The 24,941-nt window shown below is 51.4% G+C and overlaps 1 protein-coding gene across 1 annotated transcript; it reads left to right on the forward strand.

Moving 5' to 3' along the window:
• The first annotated feature begins 2,238 nt into the window (after window positions 1-2,238).
• On the forward strand, window positions 2,239-3,866 carry NOG (noggin). Its single transcript, XM_061140937.1, has one exon. The coding sequence runs from the start codon at window positions 2,493-2,495 to the stop codon at window positions 3,189-3,191; it is 699 nt and encodes a 232-aa protein (XP_060996920.1). The 5' UTR covers window positions 2,239-2,492; the 3' UTR covers window positions 3,192-3,866.
• Window positions 3,867-24,941: the final 21,075 nt, after the last annotated feature.

Genomic DNA, 24,941 nt, shown 5'->3' on the forward strand with positions numbered 1-24,941 from the left:
TGTGCAAGGTTCTCGTCCCATATTATTTCAGAATCAATGCAATTCAAGCAACCAGTTAGTTGTTCTTACCTCCTGTATTCCTCAAAGCAAGATTTCCTTGTAGGCAGTACCTTGATTGTCTAATTCTAGATACTGCCTAGATCTGAAAGTTTAAGGAACTGATTTCAGCTGAAACTAGCCATCCCTCCCAGTTGCTGGGGTTTTCCAGAAATACTGTGCCTCGGAACAAAGTGTATTTCCTTAGATGATAAACTTCTGTGTGTGTTTCGTGGGGGTGGGGTGGGGTGGGAGGGAAGCTGCAAAGGTTGAAAGGAAAAAAACAGGTCTTTGGGGAAAGGAACTGGAGTGATTCAGGCTGTCAAAACGAGACTTCTAACTCCACTCTGTGGAACGCTGTGAATGCTTGAGTCTTCCACGCCGAGTCTCTGTTGCCCAGCTTTTTCCAGACTCCAATCACAGCCCCTCAAAGGAAACTGAGTTTGAGTGTTTAAGCTTGGATTCAGCCCCTCATTCAAGGAAAAATGACCAGAAGTGTCATTTAAATATCCACCTCCCATCAGAGACAGACTGGTCCTGGAAGAGAAAGCATCATGGAGGTTTATTCAGAACCACGGAAAGGTAGATCCGGAAGAGTCATGTGGTTATGTCGCTAACGCAGAAAGTAAGGTGGCTCTTCCGAGGTTAACACAGCCCCATCAGGGTGGACATCGGGGCGGACCCCGGCCAGGACTCAGGTGCCCTGCCGCCAGTTCCTCTTCGGAAGTACGCAGCAGACTCACTCGTCAGCGCGCACGCACACACACGCACATCAGCACGCCCACGTCCACACAACGACGCGGACACTGAAACAAACCCAGTCGGGTCAAGTGGACCGCAGACAAACCCACCTCTGCGGCCCCCCCTCCAGCGCCGGGTGCAGGGAGCGCCGCGGGCCGGCAGAGGGCGCGCCGCCCCCAGGGAGCCGAGCGGCGGCCGCGCGGAGCCGGGCGGGCGAGGGGAGCCCCTGAAGCCGGACGCGCCCCTCCAGCTCGGCCACTCAGGGTGCAGGCCCGGCCGAGGGGACGGGGAGGGTGAGGAGCCGACCCCCCTTGAGGGCCCGGGGAACACACGGGCCGGAGGCTTCCTAGGAATTGCATCACGCTGCGCAACGCTGCGGCTCCTGGAGTCCTCCGGCGCAAAGTGTGTGTGTGTGTGTGTGTATGTGTGTGAGTGAGTGTGTGTGTCTGTGTCTGTGCGCGCGCGTTGGGGGGAGGGGGAGGGGACTTAGCCCGAGCCCGGGAGAGAAGAAGAAGGCGAGACGCGCCCGGGGAAAAAGCTCCCTGCACATGGAGACATTCCTTGCACCGAACTGCACCGAGAAGCGAGCCCCCAGCACCGCCCCGCAGCTCCCCTCCCGGGGCAGAGTACCCAGCTAGTGAGGATCTTCCCACCCCCGCCTCGACCACCCCCCAAAACCGGCCCTGCACCCTCCAGCCCGGCTCCAGCGCAGCCGCGAGCCTTCCCCGGGACTGGCCCTGGCGGGGCGCCTAGAGCCCCAGTTGCATTGCTCCAGGAGAAAGGAGGGGGGCGGTGCATTTTGCCGGAGGAGGAGAAGGGGGGTGGGTGGTGGGGGAGAGAGAAAATTGCGCGGAGACCTGCCAAGCGCCACCGCCGCCGCCGCCGCCGCCTGTGAGCTCCGGCGGGCAGCCGGGCTGTCGGCTTCCCGGGGCATCTGGGTCCGGCGGGGCACAGCCCGGGCGCTTTCGAAGCCGCCGCCGCCGCCTCCGCGGCGAGTGCAGGCGGCTTCCCCCGGAGCCTGTGCGGCTCCGGCTCCTCGGGGGTGGAGAAGTGGGGGGTGGGGTTGTTGTTTGGGGGGAAGAAGGGGGAGGGGGCAACGCCGAGAGAGTCAGTGGTTTCCATGGTGATGGAGCTGAAAGTGCAGGAAATTTAAAGGCTTGGACCCTGCGAGACAGACAAACCGGTGCCAACGTGCGCGGACGCCGCCGCCGCCGCCGCCGCCGCCGCCGCCGCTGGAGTCCGCCGGGCAGAGTCGGCCGCCGAGCCCCGAGCGGGCGGAGGGAAGTGCCCCGAGGACCGGCCCGAGCCGCGGCGCTGCCCCGAGCGGCCGGACGCCGAGCCGCGGGAGAAGGAGGCGGGGAGAGCGGCCCGTCCACGCGCCCCGCGCCGCCGCCGGCCCGGGAAGGCAGCGAGCAGCCGGCGCCCCCAGCGCCCGCGGTCGCCCTGGAGTGGTTTCGGATGCCCCGCCGCGGCCGCCTGCCCGCGTAGAGCAGGGAGGAGAGTGGCGGCCCGCTTGCGCGCCTCCTTTCCGCCCGGGTGGGAGCCGGCGCCGCGCGAAGGGCTCTGCGGGCGACTCATGCTGCCGGCCCTGCGCCTGCCCAGCCTCGGGTGAGCCGCCTCCGGAGAGACGGGGGAGCGCGGCGGCGCCGCGGGCTCGGCGTGCTCTCCTCCGGGGACGCGGGACGAAGCAGCAGCCCCGGGCGCGCGCCGGAGGCATGGAGCGCTGCCCCAGTCTGGGGGTCACCCTCTACGCCCTGGTGGTGGTCCTGGGGCTGCGGGTGGCACCGGCCGGCGGCCAGCACTATCTCCACATCCGCCCGGCTCCCAGCGACAACCTGCCTCTGGTGGACCTCATCGAACACCCGGACCCTATCTTTGACCCCAAGGAGAAGGATCTGAACGAGACGCTGCTGCGCTCGCTGCTCGGGGGCCACTACGACCCGGGTTTCATGGCCACCTCGCCCCCCGAGGACCGGCCGGGCGGGGGCGGGGTGGCGGCCGGGGGCGCCGAGGACCTGGCCGAGCTGGACCAGCTGCTGCGGCAGCGGCCGTCGGGGGCCATGCCGAGCGAGATCAAAGCCCTGGAGTTCTCCGAGGGCTTGGCCCCGGGCAAGAAGCAGCGCCTGAGCAAGAAGCTGCGGAGGAAGTTACAGATGTGGCTGTGGTCGCAGACCTTCTGCCCGGTGCTGTACGCGTGGAACGACCTGGGCAGCCGCTTCTGGCCGCGCTACGTGAAGGTGGGCAGCTGCTTCAGCAAGCGCTCGTGCTCGGTGCCCGAGGGCATGGTGTGCAAGCCGTCCAAGTCCGTGCACCTCACGGTGCTGCGGTGGCGCTGTCAGCGGCGCGGGGGCCAGCGCTGCGGCTGGATTCCCATCCAGTACCCCATCATTTCCGAGTGCAAGTGCTCATGCTAGAACTCAGGGCCCCCCGCCCGCACCCGGACACTTGATCGATCCCCACCGACGCCCCCCGCACGGTCCACCACCCTCTCGCGAGGGGATTCAATGAACTTTTTTTTTTTTTTTGCTACAGAGACCTAGCTTTCTGGTTCATGTAATGCACTGTTTAACTGTGTAGGAATGTATATCTGTGTGTATATACGGTCCCAGTTTTAATTTACTTATTAAAAGGTCAGTATTATACGTTAAAAGTTACCGGCTTCTACTGTATTTTTAAAAAATTTTTAAGCAAAAGGAAAAAACGAACAGAGAAAAGAGAGACTTATTCTGGTTGTTGCTAATAATGTTAACCTGCTATTTATATTACAGTGCCCTTCGCATGGCGAAGCAGGGGTGGGGGGGAAAGTTATTTTTTCTTAAAGTACAAAGAGAGGGGAGAACTTTTGTAGAGGGACTTTTAAAAAGCTATTTTCCATTCTTCGGAAAGTGTTTTGGTTTTCCTTGGACCTCGAAGAAGCTATAGAGTTCAATGTTATTTTACAGTTATTGTAAATATAGAGAACAAATGGAATGACTAATCATTGTAAATTAAGAGTATCTGCTATTTATTCTTTATAATATCCCGTGTAGTAAATGAGAAAGAAGTGCAGAGCAGGATTAAAGAAAACCACTAAAACCGACTGCGCTCCACACTGCGATTCTCTGTGTTGGTGATTGATGGGGGGTTGGGGTTGGGGGGGCGGGTAGGGGGCGCCGCTGTGCTTACTCTGCCTGTTGGGAGAAGGGGCTCATCCCTTCTTCTGGGGTGCTGGAAGTGACCGCTCAGTTTTTCATTGGGGGGGGGGGCTATTCTCAAACTCCTCACTTGAGCATCACGTGGCCTCCGCCCAGTCTCCCAGCCTTTTCTCCCTATGTCACTAAAGCTCGGGCCCGTCGTGACCTCGACACCCAGCCGGCCCCCTGGAGCTGACCCCAGGCTGGGCCGAGGGGCGGGGGTGGGGGGGGAGGGTGGGCGGCCGCTTTGTCCTGCCTGACAGGCCCTTCACAATGGGGACACGTGTCTTTCACACCTACCCTGGGGGCGGAGTGCCGCTGAAACTTGACCCCCGAGGAATGGGGGGGGGGGGGGGTGGAGGAGGGAGATCAGAGCGCGCCCACCCAGATCCCGCCACCCCTCCCGCTTCGCACACCCCCCCCCCCCACCAACAACCCGCCCGCGTTAACCCTTTGCACTCTCGGAAGCTATGGGGAGGCGATCCCTTGGAATCGACACTCACAGCCTCCAGAGTCCTGCAGGTCTGAGGCCCCGAAATCCAGGCCCTCGGCCAGAATTGCTGGGAATAGCTGGGAGATTTGACACTCTCCTCCTCCCTTCCCTGAGACCTAAGGAGGGCTCAGAGGAGTCCGAATTTGGGTGAAAAAACGTCACCCCCGGGGATCTACAGCTGGGCACCGGGCGTGACCCCCTCTGGACACTTAACTCCACGTGGGGGTGGGAGAGGGGGGCGAAATCGGAGTCAGATCTTTGAGCGTGTGGGTTCTATAAGGGGTAACAGACCTGTGACCTCTTAAAGGGACGTGCAAAACATGCCCCCCACCCCACCCCTCGAGAAGCCAGCGTCCCGAGGCCGGCTCGGGACTCGCGCGCGTCCCTGCGCCTCAGCCCGCGGTGGCGCCCATCCGCGCCGCTCCACGTGGGCCGGCTTCCTGACACCGCTCAGCACTCCTTTTATTTATCTTGGACTCCGAAGTCGCTCTCCTGTGCTCCCTCCCCACCCCCTGGCCACCTCCCCGCGCCTCCCTCCCGGCGTCCCGCCCCCCAGGCCGGAGTCCCGAGGAATCTATGCTAATTATTTCAAACCTGCGCTGGTCCCCGGCGCAGCCGCCGAGCCCCCGGCCCCGCCCGCCCCGTCCCTCCAGCCGGGCGCTTTCTTCCCTCCCGACGCAGCCTCTGTGGCTCCTAGTTTCAATAGCCTGGCTCGGGAGCCGGACCCCCTCCCCGGCGCTGCCTCCGTCAGCCGTGGGACAGACGTTAGGGTATTCATTAACCGAGAGCAGAGGAATAACGGCATTATTCCCCCCAGAGAGGGCACCCTGCCCCCGCGACTATCTGAGGCTTCATTGTAAAAGGATTAAAAGTTAAAGACCTCCATCTTATGATTCTTTCATTTAATCTTCCTGGCGCCTGGGAGACATGCTCGATGGATGATGGCTTTTAAAATATTCCTAATGTCGGCTACCTTAAGACTCCAAGCCCGGCAAACAAACGTAATTTATTTCCAGAAGAAAGGGGATATTGAGATGTTTAAGTTTATGAACCGCCGTCCCCATGTATATTTGTTAAGTTCTGACAAATACCCAAATAATGTTAAAATCAGCCATTCATCACTTATGAATTTATGCAAAACTTTCTGTGCCCCGGGCCAATATTTTTTTAGACAGAATCTCTCTTGCACAGGGCGGGGGTGGTGGGGCGGGGGGGGGGGGGGGGGAAGGGGAGGGGGCTTACGGGGCGGGGGGAGCCGAAAGCAAGAATTTTCATGCCTGGTAAACACGCGAATTATGCGAAGAGAGTTATTCCCAGCTGGGCGGGCAGCCAAAACTCGGAGAGCGCGCCGAGGCCGGCGCCCCCGCCCCCACGTTGGCAATGTCATTGGATTACAATGCGAGGTCTTCCCCTCGCGACGCCCCCTCCTCCCTCCGCCCGCAGGCCCGCCTGCCCCTCCTCCCCACCCCTGCCCACTTGGAAAACCCGCTCGCAGCCGGCGAGCTTCTCGGCTTTCAGAGCGGGAGTCCGCGGGAGCTAGGAGGACCCGGGCTGCAGACGTGACCAGCAGTAGACAGACCCCTGGACAGACAGACCCAAAGGGCAGACCCGCAGCGGTTCCGGACCAGCAGAGAAGATCCAGGAGAACCCAGCCAGCCCCACAAGAGAGCGAAGGCGGCTCTGGTTCCTGGAACCTCGTGACTAAGGCACAGCCGGTTACGTCTCCATTATTATTAATGTTGATAATACTAATAATAGCATCAACGCGGAAAGGAGTAGAGAGCTCTGGGCAGAGAGGCCAGAAACTGTCCTCTGCGGTCACCTCGTGTCTACCTCCTGTAAGAAGGAAAACTGATCTCGGTGTCTTCTGAGGCTTTGACAGCCCGTGTCTGTGAATTTATGCAGCTGCTGAGGGACCACGCCCCCCCAGAATGGAGATTTATCACTATTACTGATACAGACACTTCTACTTCTTTATAATCCTGGAAGAGAATGGCAAGGTTTCCCAGCACCCTAGTCCTCCTGCCCCAATTGCCCCAATTCACTCATCAACCCTCTTCTGTTTTCAACTCCTCCCTTTTTCCCCTTCCTTCCGCCCTTCCAGCAACCCCACACTTGACGCACACGCACACGGAGGCCAAATGTCCACGGAAAGCCAGCCCCCTTAGGGGAGGGCCCTCTGGCCCCTGGAGTCTGGGAATGGGATCTGGTTCCCTGTTGAGATGGAGAAGGCCAGGGGTCCATTATCAGTCTTGCTTCTGAGACTCCTGGGAAAGGGGCTTGAAGTTTGGTGGCAGCTGCAGGGGGAGGCTGGCTGTGCATTAAGAGCTCTTAGCTGTGCTGGACGTGGACAGCAGGCGGAGGGCTCAGCCCATACTGGTATTTTGAAGGGGTGATTCATCCTTTTTCTTTAATGCTCTTGGAATGCCCAAGCTGGAGGGGAGCTTAGATTCCAATGCCCACCCCTCGATATACAGATGAGAAGGCTGAGACCTCGGGGGGCTTGCTGAAGATCACACAGATTAGTATAGCTGAGGGTGACTGGGTCTCCTTGGTGCGTCTTCACTGTTCTCTCCCCCCCCCCTCAATTTTTATTTATTGGTGGGGGAGGGGTGTGAGAGCATTCTCTCCAATCTTGCCATAATTGTAACTGATCATCAGGAAGGTGATCAACCATCCTGTCACATCTGTTCAGCAAACAGTTATTAATGGCTTGCCATGTGCCAAGAGCCGAGCTAGGCCCTTTATACACATTCTCATCCGAAGTCTTTAGTTTCCAAATAAGGAAATTGGAGCTCAGAAAGTTGAAGCGTTTCACCCAAAGTGATACAGTCAGTGGCACGGTTATGGCTCAAAAATCTGAGCTTATGCTAAAGCCTACACTGCTCCTAAATACCCCTCCCCCATTCCAGCACACATACACCTGGCTTGGAAGACCCCCGTGCCACATTATGCGCTGTCCAGGCTTGACTCACGCTCTGCAAGGATCCATGCCTGGGACGCCACACACGACATCTTTGTTTACCCTGTGAGGTGCCAGGACCTCTCTCACGCACCCCCTCCCCAAAACAAGGAGCTTACAATGCAGGAGAAGAGGTTAAGAAAGAACAGGGTATGTGCGTGTGGAAGCAAAGAGGAGCTAAACAAGCCAGCAAATGAACCTGGGCCAGAAAGAGGAGGAGGACTCCCTGCTGGCCTGGGCAACCAGAGGAGGTGTCTGACTCCTAAGGACAATTGATTGCTGACCTCCTGAGGTGAGGCTACGAGAGGAAAGGGCATTTAGGTGGAGAAGGTAGCATACATAAGCAAGGACATATCACTGGAAAAGTGTTTGCATGTTTGGGAAACAGCTCAAACAAACTTCACTATAGGATGGATCCACCCCAGGTGAGAGCAGACAGTAAGGTCTGAAAAGCAGGCTGAAGCCTAATGATGAAGAACCTTGAATGCCAACTAAAGGCACAAAACGCTATTGCTCAGGCAATAGGGAGCCACGAAGCGCTCTCCAAGAGGGCAATGACACTATTAGCGCCCTACAGCAAAAGAATTATTTATTCACTCAGCAGTTTTTGAGCACTGTTGTGGTTATTGTGTGCATGCTAAGTCGCTTCAGTCCTGTCCAACTCTGCAACCCTATGGCCCACAGCCCTCCAGGCTCCTCTGTACCGGGGAGTCCCTAGGCAAGAATACTGGAGTGTGTTGCCATTCTCTAGGGGATCTTCCCAACCCAGGGACCAAACCTGTGTCTCCTGCATCTCCTGAATTGGTGGGTAGGTTCTTTGCCACGAGTGCCACCTGGAAAGCCCCATTTTGGTTATTACTGATATGTAATGAGCTACACCAAAACCGACAGTCTTCAAACAACCATTTTATTTTGCTCATGATTCTGTGGGCCTGGACTTCGGGAAGGCCTCAGCTGGGCAGTTCATCTCTGATACTCATGGAGTCAGCAGAATGCGGGAGGGTCCACTCCCAAACGACTTCACCTCTCTGTGGGCTGGGAGCTCCACTGACCTGCTGAGCAGCCCTCCTACAAGTGACTTCTCCATGTGGCTTGGGTTTTCTCATAGAAAACCCGGTGGCTTCAGAACAATTGGACTTTGTACATGGTAGGTAGCCCATGGCTCTACGAGAAGGTGTTCCAAGAGATCTAAATGGAAGCTGCAAGACTTCTTACCAAATTGTCTCAAAAGTCCCAGGACCTTGTTTCTGCTGCAGTCTATGGTAAGCAAGTGTTTAAGACCAGCACAGATTCCAAGCGAAGGGAATTAGACATCACCGCTCAATAGAAACAATAGCAAAGAATCCGGGGCCGTCTTTAATCTACCATAGTCACTTTCTATCAGCTAAGCTCTGTGTTGTATGTCCCAGACACAAAGATGAAAAAAGACTGTCATTTTCAAATTAAGTTTGGTGCCTGTGTCCAGGATGGATTGGAAATGGGATAACAGCTTGGAAAATTCATTAAGGAGGAACTTGCCAAGGTCCAGAAAAACATCAGTTAAGCGTTGATACCTGAGGAACAGCAATGCCAATGAATAAAAAGATCATTTGCCAGAGGCCTGGAGAGGACTTGGTGGCTGATTAGATGTGAGGACTGAGAGGAAGGCCAGAAAGACCTGATGTGTCTGGCCTGCGAGGGACCAGGCACAGAAAAGGAATCTAAGATGGAAGCACTTCCTCCCACCCCACCCCTCTCCTACACACACGTGCGCGTGTGCGCACGTGCACACACACACACACACACACACACACACACACACACCGAGATTCCAGGCTTGTCCAGAAGAGGGAGGAATCTGAGAAGCCTGGAGAATCAGTCTCTCATTGAGATGAGTGAGTGAATGAATGAATGAACAGTAAGGACAGAGCGAAAAAGAGGGCAGGGATAAACAAGCATTCTGGGCTTGGGGGGCAATAGGATTTCCCCCAGCGGACAGATGGGTCCGGATAGCACCGAAGGGACTTGCATTTGGAGGTGATATGAAGAAAGGAGCACAGACACTTCCCAGGCAAACCTGGGAGAGTCCAAGGAGCAAAGAAGGTCCCGACACTCTGAGTGACGCTGCCGGCCCGCGCTTCGCCTTGATTATTTCATTCTCTCCCTGAAAGGAGGAACATTTACTGCCCTTATACAGATGAGAAAGGTGAGGCTCAGAAAGGTTACGAGACTGGCCCAGCAGGTGGAAGCTCAAATCCAGGACTCTGATTTCAAAGGGACATTGTGTCTCCTGTGTTAGGGCTTCCTTGGCAAGAACCATTCCCCTTCTCTGCATCACACTAAGCCCTGAGCGCTGCCCGTTCTTAAGGAAGGGGGTTCTTAACCTCTGGTGCTTAGAAGAGGGGTGTCCAGGTTGGGATGCAGGTCAGGCCTCTCCATTCATCCTCTGCTGGCTCTCAGGACCTTTTCTTCACAGGAAGCGTCGCAGTTTGTAGTTAGTATCTATGACTTGCAGTTACCTATTTGTATTGTGTTTTTTTCTGGGAGTGGGGTCTGTCATTTTCATCAGACTCTAAGGTCGGTACACAAAGATTGAACACTCTCCCAGTCCATGCGATTTTTAAGTGACTGAATTGTTGATTGTAACTCATGCTTTTGGTCTCCACAGCATCCAATACCTTACCCGTCCTGGTGAGTGTTCAGTCAATCCTAGGTAAAGTGCAGTGAACTGACTCGGGGTCTCTAGGGAGTCAGTGTCGTTTCTTGAAGAAGGGAGGAGGTGGGAAGATTCCGGCTTAGGTTTGGTAAAAAGGGATCAGAAAGGTAAAACGGTGGGCTGGAAGACCACGCATGAGACTGCTACTGTCCTCTGGCTCTGGAGGACGGTGTGATGGGGGGCGGGGGGAGAGAAAAGGACAAAACCGAGAGGTTTTAAAGGAGAACGGAAATTAGATCCAGCCCGCCTCTTTGAATAAAAGAATCTTTTTCTGGAGCTGAAAGGAAGCTCTCCCCTTCAAACTGCACAACCCCCTTCTTTTGCCACAGCCCCCAGCTTTCTCATGCATGCATCACTCGTCATATTCCCTACAGAGCCACTGCAGGCGGCATGCATTTGAGATCCCTGGACTCAATATAAGGAGGGGACTGAGAGTCAAAAGCAAATGTTGCATCTTTAAGAAAACAGGAAGTGCTAAAGGAAGCCAGGTACAGAATTTCGGAAGGGGATCCAGATTTCAAGGATAGATAGAATTACAACATATAAACTCCATCCGACTGAAGACACAGGCCTGTCAACTCAAGGTCAGTGGACGTGTGTTTCAGGTCTAGTTCCCTTGGAAGAGAACTGGGGTCAGAAGCAGAATTTCCAGATTTCTAGCTCAACCCTCCCTTTACAGTTGTTCCAAGTACAAACAGTATTAGAATTTTAAGAGCATTTTCATATACATAGTTTTATGTGCAATGAGATGTGAACCAAGGGAAGGACATAGGTCTATCTTGTGTCCCCAGAGCCTACCCAGGGCCTACCCTATAGTAGCACGTCACAGATATTGCCTGGAAGGATCGATGTGCATAGGCTTGTTTCACTGATAGGAGAGCGGAAGCTCACAGAAGTGGAGGAAAGGATGGATGCTCACGGGGCTTGTTCCAGGTGTTGGCAGCAGGACGAGCTGGGGCCATCAGTAACAGGACTGCTGCTGCTGCTGCTAAGTCGCTTCAGTCGTGTCCGACTCTGTGGGACCCCATAGACGGCAGCCCACCAGGCTCCTCTGTCCCTGGGATTCTCCAGGCACGAATACCGGAGCAGGTTGCCATTTCCCTCTCCAATGCATGAATACATGCTAAGTCACTTCCGTCGTGTCCGACCCTGTGCGACCCTATGGACAGCAGTCCACCAGGCTCGTCTGTCCACGGGATTCTCCAGGCAAGAAGTTGGGTTGCCATTTCCTTCTCCATCAGTAATGGGACATCAGGCTGCTGTTAGTTCTCTCTGCTTGGAGCTGGGCCCAGGAGACTAGCCACACATCTGCTGCCACATAGCTGGTCTACGGAACGGGCGTAAGGATAATCAGGTGGTCCACACCTGCCAAGGCAAACAGGCCCCGCAGTGGCTGGTTTTGGCAGCCTCTTTCCAGCCTGTGTTGCAAAGGACTCCCAACTGGTATTCAACTTATGGAATTAAGAGGGAAAGATTAGTCAGGCAAGGGAAGTCATCCTTCCCCCATTTTACAGATGTGGGAGCCTGGGGAAACAGGAAGCTTAGTGACTGCCGACCTCGCACATTCGCTGGCGGTTGCTCCAAGATCCAAACCACACTCAGCTCTCTGCCGGGGGCACGCAGAGGGGTTTCGGGATCTCTGAGTTCATAATCCCAGCCAGCCTCCCTGATTCCACGCTCGCCCAGCTCCAATCCATTCTCCACGCTGTTGCCCAAGTGACCTTAAGACACACATGTGGTCTTGTCACTCCCATGCTGAAACCTTCTCAGTGGCTTCTCCTCACTCTTGGGGATAAAGGCCACAGTCCTTCCCAGGCCGAGGCCCCCGCCCCTGCCTCTAGGCCCCAGGCACACAGTCTCTCCCGCGGGTTCGCTCACACCGAGCTCGGCTGCTGCCCCTTCAGCCCCGGGGGTGCTCTCTCTGCTACCAGCACCCCTAACCACTGCCCTGCCCTTTAGAGCCCCTTCCTGCAGCGAGCAGGTCAGGGCCCTCTCTCCACGCTCCCTCAGCTCTCAGGCCTTTTTCATCACAGGATATGTCACAATTGGGAGTTGGTTGTTTTTTTTTTTACATAATTTTGTTTATCTCTTTTTCTGGCTGCGCTGGGTCTTCGCTGGGGCGTGCGGGCTTCTTGCTCGTCGAGGCGAGGTGGGGCTCCTGTGTGTGGCGGCGTGTGGCGCTCTCACTGGGCGGCATCTCTGGTTGTGTATCCCTATATACATAGGGATACATGATCACACTGAATAAATGAAGAAGCAGTAACTGATCAGCTACCTGGTATCAGCCATGTTCTGTCTGGGGCTCTGAGGATACCAGAGCTCAAAGTCCATCTCCAGTTAAATAGTGAGCCAGGGAAAATTTAAGAATGTGCCCCAATATGTGATATAGAGCCAGGAGCCAGGACTATTCAGATGACGCTATCAGTTCTGGGGATTACAGCGACTCCCAGGCTACTGACGCCCAAGGTCTCTGCTCACTGGAGGATGTGGGGAAGGATAAGTTGCCAGATACACTCTTTTACCAAATCGAGGACACTTCAAATAAAAGGAGCTCCACCCCCAAAATACAGTTTCCATCAGGAGCTAGATAGCAATGAGGGATTCCCTGGAGAAAATATCAAGACTCACCAGTCATGGGTGGAAAAGTCACCTTTCCCCATATCCGAAATCCTTAAAAATCGGACAGATTGTCTTATCTGCTGGACAGTTAAAACTTGATCTTTCCCTGCCCAGGGAATAAGAACATTACACAATGACTGACTCAGACCTAATGCTTTACAGTTTAAAACCACTTTCACATCTATTATCTCTTTCAGACAGCACAGGGGCGCACAGCCAGAATTTTTATTATCGTTTTAAAGATAAGGAAACTGAGGCTTGAAGAATAACTTGCCCTGGAGGCAAAAACCTTTCTGCCTGAGAACGGAGCTTGATGTGGGGGCAGGGAGGGAGCCTTGGATTTGGGAATGAATACTAGCCTGAGTTTGAGTCTTGGTCTATGGCCCTGAGTTTGTGGGCCTCGGTTATGACACTTGAGTTCCCTGAGATTTAGTTTCCACATATCTAAAGCGGGCATAATATCCACCTTTCTGGGGTGTTGGGGTGTTCTAGTGGGTTCCATGCAGGTAGCTCCAGGTGAGGTGCAGGAATCCAGTCAATGACAGTCCCCTTCCGTCTGGCCAATCTCAGGGCCGGAGCAGCACCCTTCTGAGTCAGGGGGAAAGGTGAACGTCCTACCAGCTCCTTTCCCAAGTCTTCAGCTCTGCACAGTCCACACCTGGAGGAAAGAATCAGTGGGTTCCTCTTTTCTCTGAAAAAGCTGCATATTTAGGGCCAGTTGTTTTTGTTGTTATTATAGGCCAAAGAGTGGGTGAGGAGGAAAACCCGCGGCCAAAGGCAAAGTTGAGAGAAAAAGGGTTACGTCGGGGTGAAGGGAAATTGGGAAACCAGGGAATTTGTTTTATACAAACCAAGACAGGAACTCAGCCCAAGTGAATTCACCCTAATTTCTTTGAATTCTAGAAATTCCTCTTTTCTAGTTATTTGCAGGAATCACCCAGACACGACTTGCTCCTAGAAATGCTCACCTCGTTTCAGGGACAGAGACTCTCACAGCCAGCAGGGCAAGGCCTCCTCAAGGGTCAACGTGCAGAATCAGGGGATGGAGAGCACGTCTGTCCACCTGGGACCACCACCAGGGAAAGGAGGAAGCTGAGACCAGAAAGGGGCAGTGACTACCACACTGGGGTGGCCAGCATCCCTGGACCACACTCTTCTCCTGAGCTCTGAACCTGCCTTCCAGACTTCACCACATCAAACACACGTTCAAAGCGGAACCCTGACATTATTCCTAAACCTTCCAATAAGTTTTCTCCTTCTTAAGTTATGTCCCCACCATTCACCCAAGTTTATGGTCAAAACAAAACAAACAAAAAAGACACACAATCACTCTGGTCTACCTCTCGTGAGCATCCTCTCCTCTCTAACAAAGTATCCAGCAGCACCTCTCGAATCACCTCTCAATGCATCCTCTTGTCCCCATGAGCTACAGCTCAGGCCCTTATCATCTCTCGCCTTGGCCTTTGAACACCCTCACAGTCAATTTCTTCACTTCCAGCCTTGTCCCATCTTTAACACTGAGACTTGCATCGCTATTTCCCTAGCACACACTGCAAACTTCCAGGGTCTCCCCTGTACTGTAAAACCATGCCTAACTTCCTTAGCATGGCGCCCAAGGTCCTTTACAGTCTATGACCCCAATTTACCTTCCACGATAATCTGTCATTATCTTCTGCTCCACCCCACCCCCACCAACCAGCCGCACCACCTTACTCATGGCTGCCTGAACTTGTCAGCCCTTTGATGCTTTCCGTACACCTGGATTGCCCCCTGCCCCACCCTTGCCCCATCACCCCAAACCAGGATTCCCCCTAGGGAAGACCTACTCATCCTTCAGGGCACAACCCGCAGGGCACCTCCTCAGCCCTCGGCCAGGGTGGGATTGTCAAGACACACTTTGCCCTCCCACAGTGCCGATGATTAATAATAAGCATAAATAGATATTAACTGCCCATATGTGACAGGCAATGTCCTAGGCACTTTACGTGCACTATATCATTTACACTCCAGCAGAGATCCTAAGTGGTATTACTATGGATAGGTTCAGAGGGATTTGGTGAACTACCCGTGGACTCTTTGTTAGTAGCAAAATCATGATGCAAAACCAGGATTCAGACTCCTGAACCCATGTTCTTTCCAATTTTGCATACTGCATCTCACCTCATTAGTCCAGCACTTTTAAGCTGGGATGGAACCATACGTGGCTCCTCTGGATTTTGAAGCCCTTGGAGGGCAACTGCTGTATTTGACTCTACCTTCTAACCATGTTTTCCAAAAGAGTGCTTGGCGCATATTAAGCATCTGGTAAATATATGGTGAATGAGTAACTGAGTAACTGGATATGAGAAGGGGTTCTGGCTTTTTCTTTTAAAATCAGATCCAAACAGAATGTGTTGGTTTGTTTAATGAACATCGGTTAATTCCAACTTCAACTTAAGGAGATCTTTTGAAGACATAGGTAATGTGGGTTGTTAAAAGTAGAGACTTTGAAGTTGAAGCTAAGCTTTTTACCCCATCCCAGCTGTGTGACTGATAATATTAATGCCTTCGTAAGCTCTAAAACCCTGAGCAAACACAAGTCTCTGTTATTAATATGTGCTTCTCCAAAGAGCACTCAGCTTGTCCCCACCCAGACAGAGAAGGAAAACGGGAAAAGATAACCCCGGAGATTACAGGCATCTCACTGGAAAAGCCTGTGAACACCAGGCAAAGGCTGCTGTCTTGTGAGGAGCAGACTTGACAGAAGATCCAACCGTGAGGAACAGAAGCCTATTTAAACCAGAAGCAACTGAGGTCAGAGTCGCAGAAGACCAGCGTGGCAGGGACATTAGAGAAATCAAGTGACTGCCATTGTTCCAGGCCTTTCACATTAGAGATGGGGAAACCAAGGTCCAGAGAGGTGCAGAGGCTTGCCCAAGGTAACAAAGCTGATTAACACTGGAGCTGGGACTAGAATCTAGTGACACCCACGATAAGCCATATTACCATCCTCCCAATATTCAAATCACTTTTTAAAGTTAATTTATTTTTTATTGAAGGATAGGTGCTTTACAGAATTTTGCTGTTTTCTGTCAAACCTCAACATGAACCAGCCATAGGTGTACATATATCCCCTCCCTTTTGACCCTCCCTCCCTCCCATCTCCCTCCCATCCCACCCCTCTAGGTTGAAACAGAGCCCCTGTGTGAGTTTCCTGAGCCATACAGCAAATTCCCGTTGGCTCTCTGTTTTATATATGGCAATGTAAATTTCCATGTTACTCTTTCCATACATCTCACCCCCTCCTCCCCTCTCCCCAGGTTCATATGCCTATTCTCTGTCTGTTTCTCCACTGTTGCCCTATAAATAAATTCTTCAGTACCATTTTTCTAGATTCCGTCTACATGTGTTAGAATATGTTATTTGTCTTTCTCTTTCTGACTCACTTCACTCTGTGTAATAGGTTCTAGGATCATCCACCTCAATAGAACTAACTCAAATGTGTTCCTTTTTTTTTTTTTATTTTTTTTTTAAATGTGTTCCTTTTTATAGCTGAGTAATATTCCATTGACTATATATACCACACAAATCACTTTTTAAAACACTCGACATGATTATCTTTTTTCTGAGTTCCTGAATGAAGCAGTCAGTCAGTAGTTAGACCTCTTCACCCACAATGTCAGGGAGACCCTTCTAGGGTCTCCAGAGCCCTGAGAGCTGCATGCCTTCCTCCCTGCCAGGCACAGGCTGGGTCTCGGAGACCAGCCACGACTGCTCCTCCTGCAAATGTCTCCAGAGACACGAGCTTCCCCAGGTTGGGAAAGTCAGCCCAGCATCTCAGTCAGGTGAACACGATGAGCAGAAAGAGCTTAAGTTTTAGAGTGTCAGAGCTCCGGATGGGCAGCCCATGTGGAGAAGCTGGTGGCTCAGATGGTAAAGAATCTGCCTGCAACACTGGAGACCTGGGCTTGATCCCTGGGTCAGGAAGATCCCCAGAGAAGGAAATGGCTACCCACTCCAGTATTCTGGCCTGAAGAATTCCATGGACAGACGAACCTGGCAGGCTACAGTCCATGGGGTTTGCAAAGAGTTGGACACGACTAAGTGACTTGAAAGTGAAAGTTGCTCAGTCATGTCCAACTCGTTGTGACCCCATGGACTATACAGTCCATGGAATTCTCCAGGCCAGAACACTGGAGTGGGTAGCCTCTCCCTTCTCCAGCAGATCTTCCCAACCCAGGAATCGAACCAGGGTCTCCTGCCTTGCAGGAGGAGTCTTTACCAACTGGGCTATGCAAGAAGTGACTGTCTACAATCCTGCCAGTCTTTCCCCATCCCCAGCAGCGGTGAAGCCATGGTAATGTGGTTCCCCCATTCATGGCAGGGGTTGTGCACTCACAGTGAATTAAAAACTCTTTCCTTCCCCACTGTCCGTCCCTGAGAAAACTCAGGGCCAGCAGCAGTCATCTTAGGTGCTCACCGCGTGCCACAGCCTGTACCAACCATCCCCATCCTTAAGGGAAGGGCTGGTACCACTGCCTGCAGATGCGAGCACTGGGACACACAGCAGCAACTGAAGGTTACACAGTGAGGAGGCAGATCCGGGGTTCACTCAGACCTTCTGACTTCACAGCCATTGTGCTGTTCTCCTTAACCCCTCATCTGCACAATAGGAGTAGCACCCCCTACCTCGCAGGAGTATTGCAAGGATGAAAGCAGGTAAGAAACACAGGTGCCCAGAACCATGCCTGCCATATGTGGCAACTTCAGAAGAGCATTTTACGGGGTTGAGGCAAATGGCAAGGGAGAAGAAGGAGAGAAACGGGGGCCAAGATGCCGGGGCCTGTTCTGACCATGTGGCATCATGAGGGGGGTCACCTCACACAGGGAATGGGAATGTTCATGCACCTTGGACAATTTCAATCCAGTTGTTAAAATGTCTGTTCGCTCCCAAAATGACTAACCTTCCCCTTTTCTCCAGCTCTCTTGCATACATGTGCAAGCAGTCACACACAGACACATACGTATACACATATTATGGCTTTTGTTTTTCTTCCGCTTCTTTTGCTTCCCTGCCTTTGGTAGCCATGGCAACACACCCCAGCAGCAATGCGGAGGTGGCATAGTTGCTGTCTCTCCCATCCCCTTATCTTGCTGATCAAGACTGGTCAGATCTAACTCATTCGGAGGGCTCGGCTAGCCTCACCCAAAAGGCAGTGGGACATTTTCCCAAAGGAGGAAGCAAAGGGGACACGGTTAGAGAAACTCCACTTTAAAAACAAGCAAATAAAACAATCCTCTGTCTAGGATGGAGGCAGAGCAAAAGAACCCAAACCCCTAGATGAGCCTTCCCCAAGCAAGGGTACTGGTGAGACTACTTGGAGTCTTCAGCCCCTGTGGCAGATTATAATTAAGGGAGGCTTGCTATTTCCAGCCTTTTGGGCTGATGAGGTCCCTGGATGAAAAATCTGAGCCTCATCCTTGCAAGTCTGGAATTACAGAATGCATACCTTGCTCCAGCTCTCAGATGCTGGACCTCACGGTTCTTGTGATACCCTATCAAGTGAGGTAGGTTGCTCAGAGCCATCCTCTACAGTTACCCTGAGTGCAAGGGGCCACATACCACATCACACAGAGCGTCTCACTCCATCCTCCCATCTACCTGAGGTAGGCCTTTTATTACTGCCATTTTTTGAGACCAGGAAACTGAGTCTGTAAGACAACACCAATCGGTTGTTCACAACCTCTACATCTGAGGTCAAGTCTGATTCCTTGGCCATCATGCTACTGCTGATCCTGGACACCATTTAGATACTACTATTTAATGTGGTAATACTATGCCTGTGGAATTGATGTGGCAAGCGTGTCATTTAGAATTTGAAGGGAACTTAAAGATTAGGTCCATTTCACAGTGGAGGAATTAAACCTTATATCAGGTCTACCTGGTGGCTCAGATGGTAAAGAATCTGCCTGCAAGGTGGGAGACCTGGGTTTGATTCCTGGGTTGGGTAGATCCCCTGGAGAAGGACATGGCAACACACTCTGCTATTCTTGCCTGGAGAATCCCCATGGACAGAGGTGCCTGGCTGGCTACAGTCCATGGGGTCTCAGAGAGTCGGATGCAGCTGAGTGACTAAGCACAGCCCAGCACACATGGCCGTTACTACTGAAGTCCAAAGAGGGAAATGATATGCTCAAGGCCACACAGCTGTATGAAGATAGGATTGAAACTCCGATCTTAACTCTTGTAGGCATGCTGAGGTACATAATTTACAGTGTACCTGCTAAGCCAGGTGCTGGAGCTATAGAGAGGCAGCAAGACTGGTTTCTGACCATGAGGTGGGCAAATGTTGTTGTGTGAGTTCTCAGTCCAGTCCGGGAGCTTCAACAAGTCAAAGGATGAGTAAGAGCGAGTCAGGCGAAATAGGGGGGCAAAGGGGAAAGGATGAGGCATTCCTGGTAGGGGGAATGGCATGACCACAGGCATGGGGATCTGAAATAGCTCGGTGTAAAGTGGGAACCTTATACAGATCAGGGTTACATAGAGTGTCCCTGAGAATGATGGGAAAATTAAAACTCTGGTGAAAGTCAGGGGCCATACAATAGAGGGCCTTGGAATCCACATTCAGGAATTTGGACTCTCTCCAAAGTCACTGGGAGCCACTGAAGGGTTCACATGGCATGGACTCTCATGTACCATCACAGAAGGGTTCACTGGAAGCCAAGGAAGAGTTCTATATATCATGTAGAGGGTGGATCAGAAGAAGAGACCAATTAGAAAACTTGGCAGTGTCTGGGCTCAAGATTGAGTAGTCTTTTGTCATAGAAAGATTAGGATGGAGAGGAGATGGTTGATGCAAGAAATTCTTGGGAGGTAAAATTGACAGGTCTTGGTGATTGATTGGCTCCAGAGAGAACAGAGAGGGGAGGGGTCAAGGATAACCCCAGTGTCCTTTTCATTACATAACCTTGATTACTGTCTGGAGGGTTCCCAGCCCAAGAACAAGGTACCTAAATGTCTAACATCATCCCGAGGTTGCTCGGAGACCAGACTCAGAACAAACAGAAAGAACAGTTGTGAACCAGTCAAAGGGCCGTGTCTAATGTGCCTCTGCCACTAATAGGCAGAGTGCCTTCAGGACTCTAATTTGCGGGTTTTGGTTCCTCTGTCTGACATAGAGAATTGTCTTGGACCACTTCTCAGGTGTCTTCTAGCCCTCCTTACCTTCCTGATGTGATTATCATGAAAGTCAAACTCCGCTATTCATTCATACCTACAGCAATGTACATTACCACTCTTCATGTGCCTACTCCTGTTCTAGGAGGTGTGGGAGTCCGAAGATGAACAAAGGTCAATATCAGCTGTCATGGAAAGAGGATGGGGGAGCTATAGGCAAATAATAGGCAGTTCCAACATGAGTGATGGGATCAAAAAAGCACTCAAAAAGGCTCTTCACCCAGGTTGGGAGCAGAATAGGTCAGAAACTATTTCCCTAAGAACAAGATCCCTAAATTGATATTGAAGGATAAATAGTCCAGCAAAGAAAAGGGAAAAATATTACAGGCAGCAGTAGCAACATTGTAGAATGGTCAGAAAGTAAGAGAGCTGCATGGTCAGCTCAGGGAATTGAAAATGATAACTGTATGTGGAAGTGTGTTGTGAACAGTCAAGTACTCTGTCATCATCAACATCATCATGTTTATAAAGCCGGATCTGGTGAAACACATCATAAGCACAAGGATGCATTGCTCTTTTCTCAAGACCAAGTGGTACCTCTCTCCTCTGGAGTATAATAATGATACAGAGAGATATCTGTACTCTCCAATTCTTTTACTATTCTCCATGCTTCTTCCCCCAAGGAAAAAATGTTGGAGATATTATACAATGCAGTTTCACTATCCATTATGTTTTCAGAGTCTCAAATAATCCTGTGGTGGCAAAAAAAAAAAAAAAAATCACTATCACCATTATACATAAAGAAATTGAGTGATTCAGCCAAGAGCGGAGAAACCCAAACTTGATACCTATCTCTCTGGTTCCAGGTCACCCTCTTTCCCACAATCCATAGAGACCTTCCGGTCACACAGAACATAGGGCCACACCCATCATTCTCAAAGATTTTAATGGCAGATTACATTTCCCAAAGTCAGGGTCCCTTTTCATTGATTACCTTGTAGGTGGGTCAGCTTAAGTCTCTTTAGTTAAGCCATCTCCAAATCACTTTGGCTGGAAGATAGGAACAGTTTATGTCTGGGAAGGTTTCCCGTAGACAGCAAATCTTATCCATAATGGGCAGATTTCCTATGTTTAATCAAGGCAGGTGATATTCTTATCTCTGAGGTTCTGGTTTTTTAACCTTTTGCATAAGCCAATGTTTGCTTAGAATTTGGAATCCATCTCATTTGAGGGCTTAATCCATGCAGTAAGGTGAAGGAGGGAGAGAGTTGGAGCTGGGGACCAAGGTGGGAGTCTTTCTTGGCCGTTCCTTCTCTGCCTTGTGACCCAGAAGCAAATCACGCCACCGTAGGCATGCCTGGGGTCCGCACAAAACCTCGGTGTAAATCTCCGTCCTCCTTGTGATTGGTTCTATAGACACTGCAAGAGACATCGTTTCCGTGAGCCTCAGCTGCTCATCTAGAAAAATGGGACCAATCCTTTATACCCTTCAAGATAATGTAATGCTGGAATATCTGTGTTGCTTAGCTGATATAAACAGCTGGGAGAATTTAGAACAGTTCCCTTTACGTTTCTCTGCCTCTCTGGATCACTTTCCTCATTCACAGAAGGGAGATAAAAATCTCTCCCCTGTATACCTCATTGGGCATCTGAGAAAATTCCATGCAGTCATGTTTGCGAAAGTCCTTGTAAACTTTAAGAGTTTATGACAGTATGAGATATAATTTACTGTAAGTCATGAAGTGTTAGTCGCTCAGTCGTGTCCAACTCTTTGTAACCCCATGGACTATAACCCACCAGGCTCCTCTGTCCATGGAATTTTCCAGGCAAGAATACTGGAGTGGGTTGCCATTTCCTACTCTAGGGGATCTTCCTGACCCAGAGATTGAACCCGGGTCTCTTGCACTGCAGGCAGATTCTTTACCATCCAAGACACCAGCAAAATCCATAGAATATTGGAGTGGATAGCCATTACCTTCTCCAAGGGGTCTTCCTGACCCAGGGATCAAACCTGGTTCTCCTGCATTAGAAGTGTGAAGTCTTAGCCACTGGACCACTAGGGAAATCCCACTCTATCTAAGGAGCTATGCAAAACTCTTCACATATCTGTTTATTATTCTATGAGGGTCCTACAGGGTGGATATCATCATTTCAAATTCCCAAATAAGGAAGCCAGAGCCCAGAAGGTTAATTGCCTTTCCCAGCTTGACGAGATAGTACTAGCTAGAGCAGAGATTAGAATCTAAGTTGGTCTGACTCCAAACCCAGTGTTCTTCCTATGAGCCCCTGTTCCCAATGAGTCCAGGGGTTACAATCCTAGTCTCTGAAGTCAGGGTACTTCAGTCTCATTTGAGGTCTGTGTCACTGGGGGAGCATTATTTTTTCTCTGCCTCAGTTACCTCATTTGTGAAAATAACATATTGGTAGTATCTAACTTTTGGGCATAAGATTCTTCATCTCATTTACTTCTAGTTTCTTCAACTTGAAAATGAGAAAATAACAATAATTGTACTGTGCCAGGCTGGAGGCAAAGAGATCTTACTAACAACCTTTCTTATTGAATCTTAATTCTAGCTCTAAGATCTGGGCTGTTCCTTACTTGAGACTTATATCTAACCTCCTCTGTGGAGACTTCTAAGATCATTCAGGGGTAGTGTTTGGAGTCCTCAACATGTTAACACTCATTTGTATGTCACTGAATACATTTATATAAACATCTTTTATGCCTTAACTGATAACTGTGAAGAATCATAGCTTTCTGGAATCTAATAAGAATAACCGTCATTTGCTGGGTAGCTGCCGTATGCCTGAAATTGTACACTGAGCCTCACGAAGTAAGCTTTTCTATTCCTATTATATAGAAGAGAAAACCGAGGCTCACAGAGGTTGGTTTGCCCACAAACACACAGCTGTTTGCACAGAATACACTAAAAAATGTTTGTCAAATGAATGAATGAATGAATGAGTGATGTATCCTCAAAACCACTAATGATTTAGTGAACAAAGCCCTTGTCACTTACACTCTGACCCCACAGCGCCTAGAATAGAACTGATTGCATAATGATGCCAGACTCAGACTTGAACAGAGTAAAGGCCAAGATGTCTAAGGAGTTTCCAAGGCCTCCATTGAGTGGACATACTTTGTGAGTGGCTCAGTGGGGAGCACATATGGGCTGGATGTGAATCTTGCCATCTGCCAATGTTGGGCACTCAGAGCTCCGTGGGGTTGCCAAGTGGCCACCTAAATTCTCATCTCTTTTAGGGACATTCGATTTGTTGATGATCTAAACAGCCACAGCAGAAATTTATTTGCAAGTTTAAATCTCACCATCGGTTCCTATTTGTGGTGAAAACTGGATTCTCGAAGGCCAGTCGCCTTTGATACCATTGATCCTCAGCGTTCCAATAAACCACATTTTCAAAAACAAGATAAAACCCTCAGAGCACAATGATGCGTCTCACAGTCTCCACAGAGCTTTTGCTTTCTCTGGCGCTTGGCACCCAAATGTGACATCAAGCAAGTGAGGAGGAAGGGGGAAGGGGGGGTCACAGAGACTAGGGCATGAAGGAAAGTCAACATCATTGCTTCATCCAGGTGTCCCACAAACATTGAATGGAGGCCTACCTGGCAAGGTGGGAGCCATTGTTCTCATTTTCTGGAAAAGGAAACTGAAGCTCACAGAGATCTGTCAAGAAGATTAAGATATGGTCCTTACCCTCAAAGAGACCCCAATTCAATAGAGGTGACAGACATGGAGGCCATGACCTATGACCCAAAAAGAGTGGCTACAAAATATTCAAGGGGTGTGGAAGAAAGTACAATTACCTTAAGAAGGAAAGACTCCCTTTGGGAAGTATTTGCAAATTAGGTGAAGTCAAGCCTGACAGTGACATTTGACAATGACATTTGACTTTGTTTCATGAGAACATCATATGTATCCTGATTCCCCTCACAAGTATGTGAGAGGAGTCCAGCACTTGGAGATATATCTGTGTGATTTTAGACAAGTGACTTCATACTTTTAAGCCCTAGTTTCTTTCTCAGCAGGATAGGAATTTGTTGTTCAGTCACTCAGTCATATTCAACTCCTTGAGCTCCCACGGACTGCAGCACGCCAAGCTTCCCTGTCCATCACCAACTCCCGGAGTTTGCTCAGACTCCTGTCCATTGAGTCAACAACGCCATCCAACCATCTCATCCTCTGTCCTCCCCTTCTCCTCCTGCCCTCAATCTTCCCCAGCATCAGGGTCTTTTCCAGTGAGTCAGTTGTTCCCATCAGGTGGCCACAGTATCAGACCTTCAGCTTCAGCATCAGTCCTTCCAATGAATATTCAGGATTGATTTCCTTCAGGATTGAATAGGAATATGATCACCGTAATTTCTGTTAGGACTACTGTCATTAACTGCTGCCGGGCTGTCCTGGGCCCTGCAGCACGGCTGGCAGCATTCCTGGCCTCTTCCTCCTGGATAACAGTAACCGCCTGGGCGGCAGCGACTACAATGCCTCCGGCCGTTGCCTAATGCCCACGGGGCTGGACGGGGCAGAATGGCCCCTGCGGAGAATCCCCTGTCTTGCCCCTGCCCCGGGAGGTGTGCTGTTCCCCTGTCCCGGGTGAGAAAAGACCCGGGACCCAGAAGCGGAAGGAACCGTCCACGCTCAAGGAGCCTGAGAGCCGGAAGCCCTCCTCCACTTCCTGGGGCTCCCCCGAGGCCCACCGCGCCCTCCGCCAAACCAAGGCGCTCCTTCCCGCCCCGCCTGACCCCGTCCCCACCGCCGAGCTGCCAGGAGTGCCCCCTGCTCCCTCCGCCCTGCCCTCGCCCCTTCCATTCGCCCTGTGGGAGGGGGTGGCCCATCGACTGCCAGGATGGGCACGGCGCTGTCGCAGCAGAAGGGCAGACGGGACGACAGGCAGGAGAAAGCCCGGCCTCGGCCTTACCCCAGACTTCAGATTTCAGGGGGGTGTGCTGTCACCAAGCGGCAAACCCCCCAAAACAAAAAGCCTGCTCAAAGCAGATTCCTCCGTTGCCATGTAAGGCAAGGCCTTGGCCCGCTCTGCACAACCTG

Source organism: Dama dama, chromosome 5, assembly GCF_033118175.1.
Source record: "Dama dama isolate Ldn47 chromosome 5, ASM3311817v1, whole genome shotgun sequence".
Lineage (NCBI taxonomy): Eukaryota > Metazoa > Chordata > Mammalia > Artiodactyla > Cervidae > Dama > Dama dama.

Bases quoted from the DNA above. Each gene is read 5' to 3' on its own strand.
- NOG (XM_061140937.1), top strand. From the start codon at position 2,493: ATGGAGCGCTGCCCCAGTCTGGGGGTCACCCTCTACGCCCTGGTGGTG.